The 15,664-nt window shown below is 40.0% G+C and overlaps 1 protein-coding gene across 4 annotated transcripts in view; it reads left to right on the top strand.

Moving 5' to 3' along the window:
- The window catches only part of CFAP43 (cilia and flagella associated protein 43), a 56,098-nt gene that overhangs the window by 31,385 nt on the left and 9,049 nt on the right, over positions 1–15,664 (top strand). For all 4 annotated transcript variants that reach the window (XM_081956440.1, XM_081956439.1, XM_081956442.1 and 1 more), the window contains 12 exons: positions 420–536; positions 1,393–1,599; positions 1,960–2,166; positions 2,856–2,945; positions 3,039–3,119; positions 6,821–6,946; positions 8,541–8,660; positions 8,742–8,849; positions 9,271–9,357; positions 12,679–12,767; positions 13,550–13,757; positions 14,601–14,713. In XM_081956440.1, coding sequence (XP_081812566.1) covers positions 420–536; positions 1,393–1,599; positions 1,960–2,166; positions 2,856–2,945; positions 3,039–3,119; positions 6,821–6,946; positions 8,541–8,660; positions 8,742–8,849; positions 9,271–9,357; positions 12,679–12,767; positions 13,550–13,757; positions 14,601–14,713 — 1,553 coding nt within the window. The remainder of the gene's footprint in view (positions 1–419; positions 537–1,392; positions 1,600–1,959; positions 2,167–2,855; positions 2,946–3,038; positions 3,120–6,820; positions 6,947–8,540; positions 8,661–8,741; positions 8,850–9,270; positions 9,358–12,678; positions 12,768–13,549; positions 13,758–14,600; positions 14,714–15,664) is intronic.

The following is a 15,664-nucleotide window of genomic DNA, read 5'->3' as shown; positions in this document are numbered from 1 at the left end:
GGCTTCCAAACAGCAAAGCTAATGGAAAGCCAGCAGATGGAGATCACATGACATTGCACCTAATGACCATGCAAGAATTGCCTAATGACCACAATGGAACTGCTGGGATTGTTATTGTAAGTCATCAAATTCACGTAATGATGTACTTTATAACTGATGGAATTTTTAGTCCCAAATACTGTTGTTAACTAATTACTTATAATTCATCCAAAACTATTACCCAATTATGAACAGCATCATGGAAGTAATTCATATGAGAGAACATCCTACTATTTAGTAGAAGATGGCTTTAAAAAGAAAGAATCAGTTAATAGTACAATAATACACCTCTAATAGTACAACATGTAGCTTTTGTAAGTTAGAACTATATTAAACATTGTATTTGGAAACAGCATACTTGCTTTTTTTTCTTTTCAAAGACTTTCCATTCTTCTTGTGAAGTTCAGAATTATCCAATGAAAGGACGGAGTCCAGAAGAAAAGCAAATGTTGGAAAGAGTTTTGTATTTAAAGAAGATTGAATCAATAGATATGAAGGTAGAATCTTGGTTTTTTTCCTAAGAAGGATAAATAATTTTCATTTGTCAGGTTTACATTATCTAATGATTCTTATATTCCAGTGTTTCTCTTAGCTATTCCTATGCTGAAATGGTTCAGGTAGGTTATTCCATCTAGAGCCTAGTTTATAAAACATTTCATAGCTTTTAGCATGTACATTATTCACATAATAGAACACAGCCCCAAAAGATAAATATATAAGATAAATATATTTGTCAAACATGCCATACTAATCTTATTGCATTCTTTGACAAAGTGACAAAACTAGTGGACCAGAGGAATGCTATTGATATAATTTACTTAGACTTCAGTAAGGCATTTGGCAAAGTACACCATAACCTACTACTTGATAAAATAGAAAAATGTGGGTTAGAAAGCATCACCACCAGATGGATTCGTAACTGTCTGACCAACCTCAGTGTAGTCCTCAATTGAACTGCACCTACCTGGAGGAGGTGGGGTACCTCAGGGCTCTATTTTAAACCCAGTACTCTTCAACATATTCATCAATAATTTGGACAAGGGGATAGATGGGGAAATTAGAAAAATAGAAAATTCTATTCTATTTTTCTAAACTTACAATATTGCATTGTTTTGGCTTCTGGGTCTTGAAATACAACTTCTATTTCAGGTAAATGTTTTCTGCAAAATTTACTACGGTTTATGATATTAACAATATTCTGCAATCAATATATATATGTGTGTGTGTGTGTTGCATTTGTGCTGATAAATAAATAAAGGGAGAAATGCAAATGCATTCAGCACAAATGCAATACAAATGTAACAAGGCAACATTATATATATATATATAATATATATATATATTTTCACTCAGCTTCGAAAGAAGTTTGTGGAATTTGATCCCCAACCTTCAGGCATTAAAGAGGAAGGGGAGAAGACAGAAGAAGGAGAAGAAGAAAAAAAAGTAGATGCTCTGGTTGGGAGTCTGAGCGCAACGTATGGTGGAAACACATCTCTTTTATATAACCAGCTGGAACTGCACACTAGAGAGGAGAAAATAAGTCAAATTATATTGCTACGGGTAAGTTTGTCATATCTGTTTATTTATTCCACTATACATAGGCAGGATTGCTCTTGTAAAGTATTCTATATCTTATAGCAATAATAACTGAGCAATAACTCCAGGTAGTTATAAATTGGGTTTTACACAAATCATATTAAAGTGTTCAGAAATTTGTGTGATGCAATGTTTGGATGTCCATGTCATGTTTTCAGGAGAGAAAGCTTCAACAATGAAATCAATGTAGACTCTTTAGAGACCAGTGGTCAGAATTGCAAGCAGTTTTAAACTGAGGTCACTTAAGAAACTCAGTTATTTCACATGCAATATTACTATATGCTATTTGCTTGTAATACTGCCATGATATCCTTGATACCTCAGGACATCATCTATAATATAAAGAGTGCTTTCAATAAGGATTTTGATTCAGTCGCACGAATGAAAGAGCTGGAAATTGCACGTGTGAAAGAGAAGAACATAAGAATATCACAGATCTTTAACCAGCTTGATATTAAGGAAGAAATCTGGGTGCCAACTCTTACAGATAATGAGAAACCAGAGCGAGCACTGGTGGTTCAAGAATCAGAGGTCAGGTATTTGAGATTCCTAATGCTTCTCACTGGATAGACAGAATGAATGTATATAGCAATGTTAATTGTCTATGGAGATTTTCAGTCATCCATGTCATAGGTGTCCAAAAGTTGCTTTTTCAAAAGGCAACTGGGCTTGCTTGTTTGAAAATGTTTTACTTCTCATACAAGAAGCTTCTTCATCTCCCACAGTTGAAGAAGCTTCTTGGATGACAAGCGAAATGTACAGAGCATAGGGTTGCCTATTTAAACTGATAGTTTTTGTTATGCTTTTTAATATTTTCTGTCTTGGTTTTTAATCTTATGAGATAGTAGTTGTTTACTTATAGAAAAGTTAAAACATTACACATTTATGTGGCTCAGATAAAAACTTATTAATAATTAAAAAAATATTAAGATAGCGACAAACCTTTCTTTCCAATTACACTAATATATAATAGTCGTACCTCATGTATAAAAGTAATCTTTAAACCAGGATAACACAATTATTAACTTATTCTATAATCTTAAGCATGCGCTCTCATTGTGGAATTCCAGTATTTAAATCTTGTAGGGTACTCATGGCTTAAAAGAATCCATGTTTGTTATGAAGTAAAATTTAAAGGAAATTGTAGCTGGGGAGCTTGTTAGGAAAATGTGCAGTACTTGCTTATAGAAGAAGCTAAACCTCATCTTTTGTTCCCACAGATCAAAGTAGAAAAGTACTTAACTCCAGTGCAGAAGGCAAAAAACAAAATCATGGCTCGGATTGAACATAAAAGACGACTTGCTGCCCAGGTAGCCTGATGTGACAGAGCCTTATTTTCCACGGTTTTCTAGCTTGATCCTTTCTCTACTCTTTCTCTGATCTTTTATTCTGCCTTTCTTCAGAGTGACAATGCAAGAGAACGTGGCCTTATGGACATGATGAATGGAGTCCTTGAAATAAAAAAGGAAGATATTTTGAAGATGGTGAGTTATGTTTCTATTAAATCATAGATAAAAGATTTTATGTGATTACCAACTAATATAATGTACATTCGTAAGTGTGTGTCCCAAAAGGTTATCTCTGATCAAAAGAGATGCAATTGAAAGATTTAGATCAGACAATATGCAGGCAAGGAGGAAGATAATAGACAAGAAGACTTACAGAGAAATGCATGTAAAAGACAAAGAAAGATTGCTGAGTTTTGACACACAGAATTAAAAATTAAAGAATTTCAGTATGCAAGCAACAGAGTTATTAAACCAGGCAATAAATGTTAAATTTACAAGCATGTCACCCACAGGTGCCCACATATATAAGTATACATGTTCTTACATACGGAATAATAAAAATAATACAATAAAATGAATGAATGAATAAAAAATAAAAATGTCAGCAGACATTATGAATGATAAAGAGTAAATGTCATAAAACACAGAACTTACAGAACTGAGGAAATTATTCCCAACGGTTTAGGACAGCGATGGTGAACCATTTTTGGCTCTCATGCCATAAGCGGGGGGGGGAGCGGGGGGGTTGTGCGTGGGCATGCGGCTCCCATAATGCAATGTGCAACACACACCCCAGCGGCATGCATGCATGACAGGTGCGAACCCCCCCCCCCATTTTTCCATGCTTTTTTCATCCTCCCCAGGCTCCAGACGCTTTATAGGAGCCTGGAGAGGACGAAAACAGCCTCTCCCCCCTCCAGAGAGGCCCTCCGGAGGCTTCAGGAGCTTCCCCGAAGCTTCCGGAGCGCAAAAAAACGGCCCTACGGGCAAACTGAAAATTCAAGAACAGCCTTTTGGTTTGCTCATAGGGCCGGTTTAAGCCCTCCGGAGCCTTCAGGGGCCTTCTGGAAGGCCCCTGAAGGCTCCGGAGGACGAAAAACGACCCTACAAGCAAACCGGAAGTCACTTCTGGTTTGCTTGTAGTGCCGTTTTTAGTCCTCCAGAGCCTTCAGGGACCTTCATGAATCTTCCCTGAAGGCTCTGGAGGACTAAAAACAGCCTTACGAGTCCATATTGCTTTAACAGCCCTACAGTAAGTGTCCATATTGCTTTAACTGTTAGTCTGAGGGTGGGGTTCACTTATTTCCTAAACCCGGGATGGCGAACCTATGGCACACGTGCCATAGGTGGCACGCATAGCCATTTGTCAGGGCACATTTGTGAGGGCATGAGTTCAGCCTTTTTTAAAGCCATTTTTCACCCTCCCCAGGCTCCAGAGGCTTTATAGGAAAACAACCTCCCCCCCGCCCCCCGAGGCCCTCCAGAGGCTTCAAGAGCTTCCCTGAAGCCTCCGGGGTGCAAATAACTGGCCCTACGAGCAAACCAGAAGTTTGGGAACTTAATAAATCGTTTGGCCAGCTTCCTAGAAGATGGAAGGCCTGTATAAATGCTATAAAATGAGGCTGCTTGGAGAACAGGTCTATTATTGTCCAAATGATCTTGTTCCCTTGGCTGTCCGGTAAATCCACGATGAAGTCCATGGCTATCTGTTCCCATGGCCGGATTGGATCTGCCACCTTCTGTAAAAGTCCAGGAGGCCGTTCAGGCCGGGTTTTCATGGAAGTGCAGATAACCCAGCTCCTTATATATATTTCTCTATGTCCCTCTTCATGTGGGGCCACCAGAACTGGTGTTTTACTAAATGCAGAGTCTTGAGGAATCCAAAATGTCCAGCCGAGCAAACACCATGGCAGCGCTGCAGCACGGCCACCTGTACCACACTTGGTACATATAACTTCAACCCCTTCCAGGCAAAGCTCTCTCACTGTATTAATAAGGTTTGATTTTCCTGATACCACTGGTCCATTGGGAGTGCTGCTTTGATTGCTCTGGAGAGGTCCTTCCCCTGGGCATACAGGGTTGGTGCTGATGGGGCCTGTTGAATGGTTAACACCCTAGGCTGTGAGTTCGGGATGATAGCCTGTACTAGATCCTCCCTTTTATTATGATACTGTGGTTTGCGGGAGAGGGCTAAGATGTTCTTGCCACCTGATATATATTTTAATTGGAAGTTGAATCGGCAAAAATACAAGGCCCATCTAACTTGTTTTGGCAACAATCTTCATGGGGTCTGGAGGACCTCCAAGGTCTTGTAGTCCGTCCAGACCTCGAAGGGTATCCCTCCCCCTTCCACCACATCAACAGGGCCCACCTGACTGCAAACGCCTCCTTCTCCCAAATGGGCCAGTTGCGTTCGGTCCCTGTCAACTTCCTTGAGGTGTAGGCACATGGCTGTAGGACTCCTTCATTGTCCTTTTGTAAGAGGACTGCAGCCACTGCCACATCACTGGTGTCTGCCTGAACCACAAATGGCTTAGTGGGCTCTGGATGTTTCAATACCAGCTCTTGTGCGAACAAGGATTTCAGATGCTCAAACGGAAAGCCTCCGGAAGGCTCCTGAAGGCTCCGGAGGGCTTAAACCAGTCCTACAAGCAAACTGGAAGTCTGTTCCTGAATTTCCGGTTTGCCCATAGGGCCGTTTTTTTGCTCTCCAGGGGCTTCAGGGAAGCTCCTGAAGCCTCTGGAAGGCCTCCAGGGGTGGGTGTGGGAGGCTGTTTTCATCCTCCCCAGGTTCCTATAAAGCCTCTAGAGGCTGAGGAGGGCGAAAAATGGCTTAGAAAAAGGCTGAACTCAGCTGGTCAGCGCGCATGTGTGGGCTGGCCAGCTAACAGGGCAACGCTTTAAGTGCCCTGAAAAATCAGTCCCTGTGCCACCTGTGGCACACGTGCCATAGATTCGCCATCCCTGGTTTAGGAAATAAGTGCAACCCACTCCCTCCAGACTAACACTTAAAGCAATATGGACACTTACTGTATGTCCTTAAGGTACCTTGAGAAGAAAACAGATGTGAATATCTTAACATTACCTCAATCCTGCACAGTCCAAATTAAAAATTAACTGTTTGATTTGGTGATTTTTTTTTTCTGATGCTGTAGAAATTCGGGCTAATTGCATAGTGGTAGTAATTGTAAAGGAGAGGGTAATCATATAAACTACAACATTTTAAGAACTATAATCAGCAGATGCATCTCTGGGAGACAAAGGATTGGGGGATACATGTTCACCACCATCATCATCACTATTCCTAAATCATCCATAGAATTCCAAAAGCTGCAGTTGCCACATGTAATTCATAAAAGTGTGCTAGCAGCACATATATCAGAAATATCCTGTGTTGAACTTGTAACAATCCTGAAGAACACAGCACATGTATATCATTACTTGCTTCCTCAGAAGAAGCAGCTGACTAACCTGCCCCTTAAGTATTGTCAGAGTCATAAGGGTGAACAGGCACCAAAGTACTTCCAAAGTATCATTAGAACCAATTGTATCACAAAGTACAGTATATGAGGGATTTCATACTCTGATTCCATGGCCCTGTCATAACGAATTGGGGTGTTCAAAATGCAAAGTACCCAAAATTTTAAAAGGTTACAAACATTTATTTTCAAAGTTATTTTAAACAAGTTCAACTGTTAAAAATCGGCTTTCCATAGGGTTCAACAGATAATACCAAAGAGGAATTGGAAAGCATGTTATTCTCATATTACATAGAAGATGGATGCATTGTTGAATATCATTTGAAAATACATTCTGGAACTTAATTAAATCTTGTAGTTTTTGCAAATATCCAATGTCCACTGTTGTTTCTGAAATGCTTTCTTTGATATACTCAGGAAATTCCACCACCTCCATTTGCATCAAAAGAAGAAGCCCTTTGGAGTGAAGAAGAAAAAAAAATATATAAGGAGTATGAAAAGAAGGTTAAAGAACTGAATGAAGAAAGAGAAAAACATCGAAAGGTAAACAGATACAAAGAAAGATTATTAAGCTTCTCTTTCATTGAAGGGTGGAATATTTTTTATTAGAAAGCCTTCCTGACTACTTTAAATCAAACACATAGTGAAATATGACCAATTTAATCTCTTTTCCAAATATTCCATTGCCACATTTAAAAATAATCACATTTTATATTCAAAATGTTAAGTATATAGGAATGAGTAATTTGTCTAAGCAAGAATGAGGCAGTCTTCACTTTCCCTCATAAGACAAAGATCCTGTCAGTTTTCCTGTATTCAGTTTAATTTCTTTTTCTGCCATAGACAAAATTAGAAGTCAGCAACATGCCACCTTAGTTGTTTACTTTTATTATTTTCTAAATGCTATTCTTTTATAATGTACAACTCACCAGAAACTAGTGGACCAATTCTCTTAACAAATTAAATTTCCATTCAACTTGAACAACTAAGAAAGTAAGAGTAGCCTTTCTCTAAGTTTTTCTTAATGTCATAAAATTAACAAAGTACATTTACAAACCTGAGTTTTGATGAAGGGACTTTTCTTTTACATTATTAATAGCTTGGTATTAAATTCCGACCATAGTAGGTCTTAATATATGTCAGGGGTGTCCAAACCTGGGAACTTTAAGACTTGTGGACTTCAACTCCCAGAATTCCCCAGCCAGCCTGGCTGGGGAATTCTGGGAGTTGAAGTCCACAAGTCTTAAAGTTCCCAAGTTTGGACACCCCTGATATATGTAGTTTGTTTGGCTGGAATTAATGCATTATCTGAACTAAACCATAGTCATTGGACATCCATCAGTTCAGCTTAGGTTGATACGCCAATCCAATTTCTTTTATTAAATCAGAAACTGATATATTTAAATCAGATTGCAACTATTGGGGATATTTGTTTATTTTTATTTCTATCCTGCCTTTATTATTTTTACAATTAACTCAAGAACATCTCTAACACATCGTTCTTCTCCTATTTTCCATACAACAACACTGTGAGGTGAGTTGGGCTAAGAGAGGGTAATTAGCTCAAGGTCACCCAGCTAACTTTCATAGGCAAGGTGAGACTTGAACTCAGAGTCTTCTACTTTCCAGCCTGGTGTCTTAACCACTAGATGAAATTGGCTTTATATACTGGCTTTATTTTTATATAAAGCTTTTTCACATATTGGAAGAGAAAACAGGAGAGTTTACAAGGAAATTCTCAAAGAAATTAAAGCCACCTTTTTCTCAAAATATGTTTCATTAACTCTTTAACTGAGTGAAAATTAGCTGCTAAATAAATAGTTAAATTGGCAGCAAGTTAGATGGATGATTCCAATTCTGCTCTTTGTTTGCTCAGGACCTTTTCAGCTTTCTCTGATTATACAGTAGAGTGGTGAGAGATAGAAGCTGATGAATTTTTCAGTCATTCTGGCTCATAAACTTCACATCTGTAATTCTTTTTGGTCTTTTAATTTCCATATTTCCATCTTGCAAACATAATTGTCTACGAAAAATATAAAAAGAGATTATTAGGATTGAAAAGGCATTTCTTATGCATTATTCTTACCTGCCGTTAAAATTGTCATACATAAAGACACTGCACCTTTTCTTTCCACAGATTCTAGAAACTGAACTGAAAAAGCTTCAGGGTTCAATTCAGGAAAATACTCAAGGATTTGATGAAATCCTGAACAGGCTCTTTGACAAAAAAGTCCACTGTGAAATGGTTATATACCAGGTGAGCTTGAATAATATTTATCATCCTTGCTTCCATATAAGCAGCACTTACTGTTTGTTCCCTTTTCAAACCTTTTACTAGGAAGAACTCAAAATAACTAACCTCCTCTTCTCACTGCTTTTGGATGAAGAGCTGGCCTCAAGAGAAGCTGCACTCCATCACCACCTTAATAAAAAAAGGAAGGAAAAGGCAAGAACATCTGAGGCGTGGGGGGGAAGGGAGACGTTGACAAAATATTTTATTTCTGATGACACCTGCCCTTTTAGAGTCAAAGTGGCCCATTCAACAAATAATTATCTTATAAAATTCCCTCAACCTCTTGAAAATATCGTCAATAATTCTTTATAAATATCCCTTACATTTCACAAAAGTTCACATATACTGGTTCACATACCACTAAGATAAAATATGTTTTGCTTGTTTGTAGTTTTTCATGTGATTAAGAAAATGTCTTACATTTCTGAATGAGGCCCGGGACATGCTGAACTCAATAAAGCTAGTTGGGTGGGGGTGTTTCCTGTATATAATCACCCATCTAATTGTGCTAACGTGATTTAGCATCTTATGTTCCAATGACAGGCAATCATATCCAACTTGTTTATTTTGCTAGGCAATATCCAGTGAAGCAGTAAAGACAGCTAAATCAGAAGTGGATGCTTTTAGAGAAGCCTACGACATATTAATTGCTGAAGACAAAGTAAGACTTTAAACTCTAGCTCAATGTTTTTCAACCTTGGCAAATTGAAGATTTATGGACTTCAACTTCCAGAATTCTTTAGCCACACATCTTCAAGGTTGGGAAACACCAGTCTAGATTAACACACCTTTTCATCTGAAGCTGTGGCATTTAATGTTACTGAATTATTGAAGTTTATTGAATTCGATTAATGGATTAGACTAAGGTAGATAATTAACTTCCAGTTTAATTTGGGATTGTTTATGTAGGTATTTTATTTAAATATTGAAGCAATTGCTCATTATTAGTCGACATAATTGTTCTAACCCAGGCTTCCTTAAAAAGCAAGAAGCAGAGTCTTGATCCCATCAAAACACCTTTTATTTACACAATTGTGAATTCCTTTCATTCACAGTCATCAAGGCTTAGCAAACAGTCTTTTAGAGGAATGTTTATCAACATGAACCTTATCTAGCTTGAAGAGCTGCCAAATAACTAGTTTCCAAACGCAGGGCAAGGCAAAACTTGGCACAGAGTCTCTTATAGTCACAAACAGAACTTTCCACACTTGAAACAACCAAATAAACAAATTGTTTCCTGCAAAAACCCACTCCCTGTTCGCTCCTCTTTTGTTTCCTATGGGAGAGGCCCATCACTTTCAGAGGTGTGGCTTTACTCCTAAGTCGACCCTGCTTTCTTAATTGTTCTTGTCTTCTTGCAGCTCTGTGCATGCGTACACTGGGAACAGGCTCCAGCTGTTCCTCTATCTCACTGCTGTCCAGCTCTCTTTCTGCATCCGATGTAGAGCCCTTGTCATAGCTTTCCTCAGCCCCCAGGACTGGCCCATGTTCCTCCCCAACCTCCTTTCTGTCCCACTCTGCTGCCAGTTCCACTGGCTGCTGGCGGGTCACAACAACAATAGTCTTGGAGATTGTTTTGTCATAGCATGGATAAATATCCTACTTCATAAGCCAAGAAATCCAACTAGCAGACATTTCTTTCTTTCTCTAAACCAGTGAGACATCACTATCATTATGGTTCTCTCTATCTTCTTTCAGGGATCCAGTTCTAAGGGCAAGACAGCAGCATCTGTAAAGTAGGTTATAAGGCAAAAAAATCAAAATATTAGTTGGGATTTCAATTGAATCTCTGCCCATTTTGTACTTAGCATGATGTTGTCTACACATACAAGTTGACAGGACTTCAGTTACACAACTCCCATCTTGACTATTGTTCTGCCTACAAAAAAATTGCAGTCAACAAGTGCAACAGCATTAAGGGAGCTCAAAAATGAAGATAACATTTGTAACAGTATAACTGAAGCCCTGACTTTTCTGTACGTGCATCAATGTTGCATAAAGCTACAAAGGGTCGGGGCTTTGATTAAGTTGGCTTGACCACACTTTCTCATTAATAATAATAATAAATAATAAATATTTATTTCTTAGCCGCACCCTCTCCCGAAGGACTCGGGGCAGCGTACAACAAAACATAGGAAATAAATATATCGACATACATATAACAAAACATATACCAAGACATATACACGACATATACAAGGAGGAGGTGAAGTGATAGATAAAAACAAGTAAAAACACAATGTTTAAAAACCCCTAAATAAATTGAATGCAATTAAAATACCCCAAATAAAAAAACCCGTCAGGAGCGATATAGTTGGATCAAAGTTGAGCCAGGCCAGCAACTTGAAAAAGGTGGGTCTTGAGCTTTACACGAAAGGAGCGGAGGTCAGAGGTATTCCTAATATCCGGAGGGAGGTCATTCCACAGGGCTGGGCCCGCCACAGAGAAGGCTCTACTCCTAGGTGCCGCCCCTCGACACTGTCTGGTGGACGGCACCTGGAGGAGGCCCTCTCTGTGCGAGCGGATTGGTCGCAGGGATGTATGGGGCAGAATACGATCCCGCAAGTAACTAGGTCCTGAGCCATGGAGCGCTTTAAAGATTGTTATCAAAACCTTGAAACGCACCCGATAGACCACAGGAAGCCAGTGCAGCTCGCGCAGGAACGGTGTCACATGGGAGTACCTAGTACTCCCCATAATTACCCGCGCGGCTGCGTTCTGGACCAACTGTAGCCTCCGGGTGCATTTCAAGGGAAGCCCCATGTAGAGAGCGTTACAGTAGTCCAAGCGAGACGTCACCAGCGCATGAGTGACTGTGCGTAAGGCCTCCCGGTCCAGTAGGGGGCGCAATTGGCGCACCAGGCGAACCTGGTGGAACGCCCCTTGCCACGGCTGTCACATGGTCATCCATGGACAGCCGGGCATCCAGGAGGACGCCCAAATTGCGCGCCCGCTCCACGGGGGCAAGTTGAATGCCCCCGATGGCCAATGATGGAATTAATTGGCTGAACCGGGGAGCCGGTACCCACAGCCACTCATTGACTCCTTTATGTATGCTGCTTATTTTGGAAACATCTTGCCATGTCACCTTGAAGTCAACTAATACTTTGCAAAGTGAATATGACAATAATGAAATAAATTTCAACATTCCTTAATTTAAAGCTTATTTTAAATAAGGCTACAGTTGGTCCAGAACGCAGCCGCGCGGGTAATTATGGGGAGTACTAGGTACTCCCATGTGACACCGTTCCTGCGCGAGCTGCACTGGCTTCCTGTGGTCTATCGGGTGCGTTTCAAGGTTTTGATAACAATCTTTAAAGCGCTCCATGGCTCAGGACCTAGTTACTTGTGGGATCGTATTCTGCCCCATACATCCCTGCGACCAATCCGCTCGCACAGAGAGGGCCTCCTCCAGGTGCCGTCCACCAGACAGTGTCGAGGGGCGGTGCCTAGGAGTAGAGCCTTCTCTGTGGCGGGCCCAGCCCTGTGGAATGACCTCCCTCCGGATATTAGGAATACCTCTGACCTCCGCTCCTTTCGTATAAAGCTCAAGACCCACCTATTCCAAGTAGCTGGCCTGGCTCAACTTTGATCTAACTATATCGCTCCTGACGGGTTTTTATTTGGGTATTTTAATTGCATTCAATTACTTAGGGGTTTCTAAACATTGTATTTTATTGTTTTTATTCATTAGCCAACCTCCTCCTTGTACATGTCTTGGTATATGTTTTTGTAATATATATGTCTTGTCTATATATTTATTTCATATGTTTTATTGTACGCCGCCCCGAGTCCTTCGGGAGAGGGTGCGGCTAAGAAATAAATATTATTATTATTATTATTATTATTATTATTATTATTATTATTATTATTATTATTATTATTATTTTCTGTAAATGTAATCATTATGTGCAGCAGAACTGGAAATTGGTATAATGAACTCTGACACTTAGATAACTTTTGTTTTCCCCCTGACCAATAGGTTATGGAACGTAGTTTTAAAAAGGAATTTTCAGATCTTCAAACTCATCATGTTGACCAACTATTCAAACTTTATAAACGTCGACCAAGGTAGAAAAATTTCATTAGTTCAATCATTTTCTGAAAATCTATGAATTCCCTCTTACAATAATTATCTTATAAGCAAAAACTGAAGTTGTATAGTATCTGAAAAAAACTGAAAATCATTGAAGCTTATTAAATTAGTTTGTTTTTCAATTCTAAGGGCAATTTACATGACAAGAAAAATACCAATGAAGCAATCACTGTTAAATGAGATGAACTGGTAGCCACAGTTACTAGTGTTATCATTAAAGTCTCTCTTTCAACCTGCCACACTCCTTTTTCTTTTACAATATATATTTTTTAATAAATTAAATACTATACAAAGCAAAATATGATATGCTACATAACCACAGAACAAAATAACACATGGTCCACAAAGAACACCTACAATATACGGTCTAAATGACAGTAACACAGAGCCAAATAATCTCTGTTTAGATTAAGGAAGACTGCAAAGACCTTCCTCCTGGTCTATATATAGAAATTAAATAATAAAAGAGAATATTTGTAGCTCAAGGTTGACATGAGGGGTCTTTAGTGCTCTCTGAACTTGCTTGTTTTCTTCCAGATGTTTCATTACCCATTCTAGTGAACATCATCAGTCCCATCATCGGTAACATCAGAAATTAAATACATATAGTTTTTTTTAAATGCTAGTTAATACACAGTACAGAGATTTTTAAAGACAAAATTAAGCTAGTGATATACAAGTTTTTCTGTTGTATATGTAGCATGTCACAGGAGACATCACATTTTTTTTCTTTGCCTGTTGTGTTCAATAATGGAAGGGCTTTGAAGATGAAAGTACAAACAGATACTGCAAACCCGTACGGGGAACGGCCGGGCTCTGCCAAAATGTATCAGGATGCTCTCGCCCATTTAATGAAAGCAATTGATGAAATGGACAATCCTGAAAACAGACCTGAGGGCCTTGACATCAGTAACTGGGAACGCTTTTGTGCAGCTAGGCGAGTGAAAGTAGAAAGTGAACAGCAAGTACGTATCAGATTTCATTATTTAAAATCAAATTTGACCTTTAGATTTTATACAAACACATAATTTGCTCAGAACTGAGCTAGTGAGAACCATACAGCGTCCCAGTCATGCACAGGGAAGGTGGCTGCTTTTTAAACCCTTTCTAGTTTTCATTTTGCAAGAAGTGGTTTGTTATTTTCATGGGTCTCAAATGTTTTATCAGCCTCTATACGTAAATAATGCAAAAATAAAAACTATTTAATGCGATTTGAAAGTAGTATTCATTTTAAATTGGAATTGAATTGAAATTTGTTGCTCTTCTCTGCACTCTTTCTAGAGTCTCCACAATGTAAAAAAGATGTGGAGACTCTAGAAAGAGTGCAGAGAAGAGCAACAAAGATGATTAGGGGACCTGAGACTAAAACATATGAATGGTTGCAGGAACTGGGTATGTCTAGTTTAATAGAAAGAAGGACTAGGGGAGACATGATAGCATTGTTCTAATATCTCAGGGATTGCCACAAAGAAGAGGGAGTCAAACTATTCTCCAAGGCACCTGAGGGTAAACCAAGAAGCAATGGGTAGAAACTAATCAAGGAGAGAAGCAACTTAGAACTGAGGAGAAATTTCCTGACAGTTGGAACAATTAATCAGTGGAACAGCTTGCCTCCAGAAGTTGTGAATGCCCCAACACTGGAAGTCTTTAAGAAGATGTTGGATAGCTATTTGTCTGAAATGGTATAGGGTTTCTTGCCTAGGCAGGGCGTTGGACTAGAAGACCTCCAAGGTCCCTTCCAACTCTGCTATTGTATTGTATTGTATTATTGTATTAAATTCCTAAAGGTTATTTTCCTTTTTGCAAAGGTGAAGCAAAAAGTACTGACATTAGCAGAAATGCAGAGTTTCCTTCAAAAAAGAATGGAAGATGATGAACAGCTGCGGAAAGACATTGAACATGTTTTTGCTGAGATCAATTTGTAAGTTTGCTTTTTTATTTTATATTAGAAAAGCATATATTACCGTATATACTTGAGTATAAGCCGAATTTTTCAGCCCACTTTTTGGGCTGAAAAATCCACTTTGGCTTATACTCCAGTGAACAAAAAAAAGGAGGGAAGCTTCTGCAAAGGCGAGTGACAACAAGTCTACCAGGCTTTAATTTGCTGAGCTGTGCGCACGCGCTTGTTTTCCACGGCGTGGAGCAGCGGCGAGATTCTGGGCGGCGAGCGATGATTCCGGGGGCCATCAGTGGGGGGGGCAGGGTCCCCCCTCGCGTTCATCATCTTCCCGGATGGCCCCTGGAATCATCGCTCGCCGCGCAGAATCTCGCCGCTGCTCCACGCTGTGGAAAACAGGCGCGTGCGCACAGCTCGGCATTCATCTCAATTCAGGCAAAACAGGCTGCCTCCTGAGAATAAAAGCAAAGCGGGGAAAGAAGTGCGAAGAGCCTGAGCTTTAAAATAGTAATACTAGAGAGTAAATAGAGGGGGAGGGGGAAGAAACAAGGGACCAGTGTTAAACGTTTCCTCCGGCACTGCTTGCTCGATTTCCGGACTCCACGGATTCAAGCCAGGGAATCCTTTCTCAAGCGATGCCTCTTCTCCCTGCCTTCCCACCCAGTCAGATCTTCTGCTGGCTCCCGCGCGCAGGACAAAAGCTGCCTGGGCCCCAGCGTCGATCCACACTCACCTCTTCGTCCTCCAGCTTGCCGTGCATCCTTCTCTCGCCGAGCCCCTCCAGAAAGTCGTTTTCCGTCACTTGCTTCAGCGGAGTCTTCCCTTCCGAGCCGGACAGGATCCAGCGCCCTCCTTCTCCTTCCCCCCCAAGCTTAACCGAAGCAACAATCAGTCCCGCCCATTAGGGTATCCCACCTCCGCTCTCCAACAGAAGAAGCAAGCCACCACCCCTCCTGCTCTTAGAATGGTTCG

Source organism: Natrix helvetica (genome assembly GCF_964273705.1).
Source record: "Natrix helvetica genome assembly, chromosome: 5".
NCBI lineage: Eukaryota > Metazoa > Chordata > Lepidosauria > Squamata > Natricidae > Natrix > Natrix helvetica.
The sequence above is the reverse complement of the archived record's forward strand: the minus strand, read 5'-3'. Positions and strand labels throughout refer to the sequence as shown.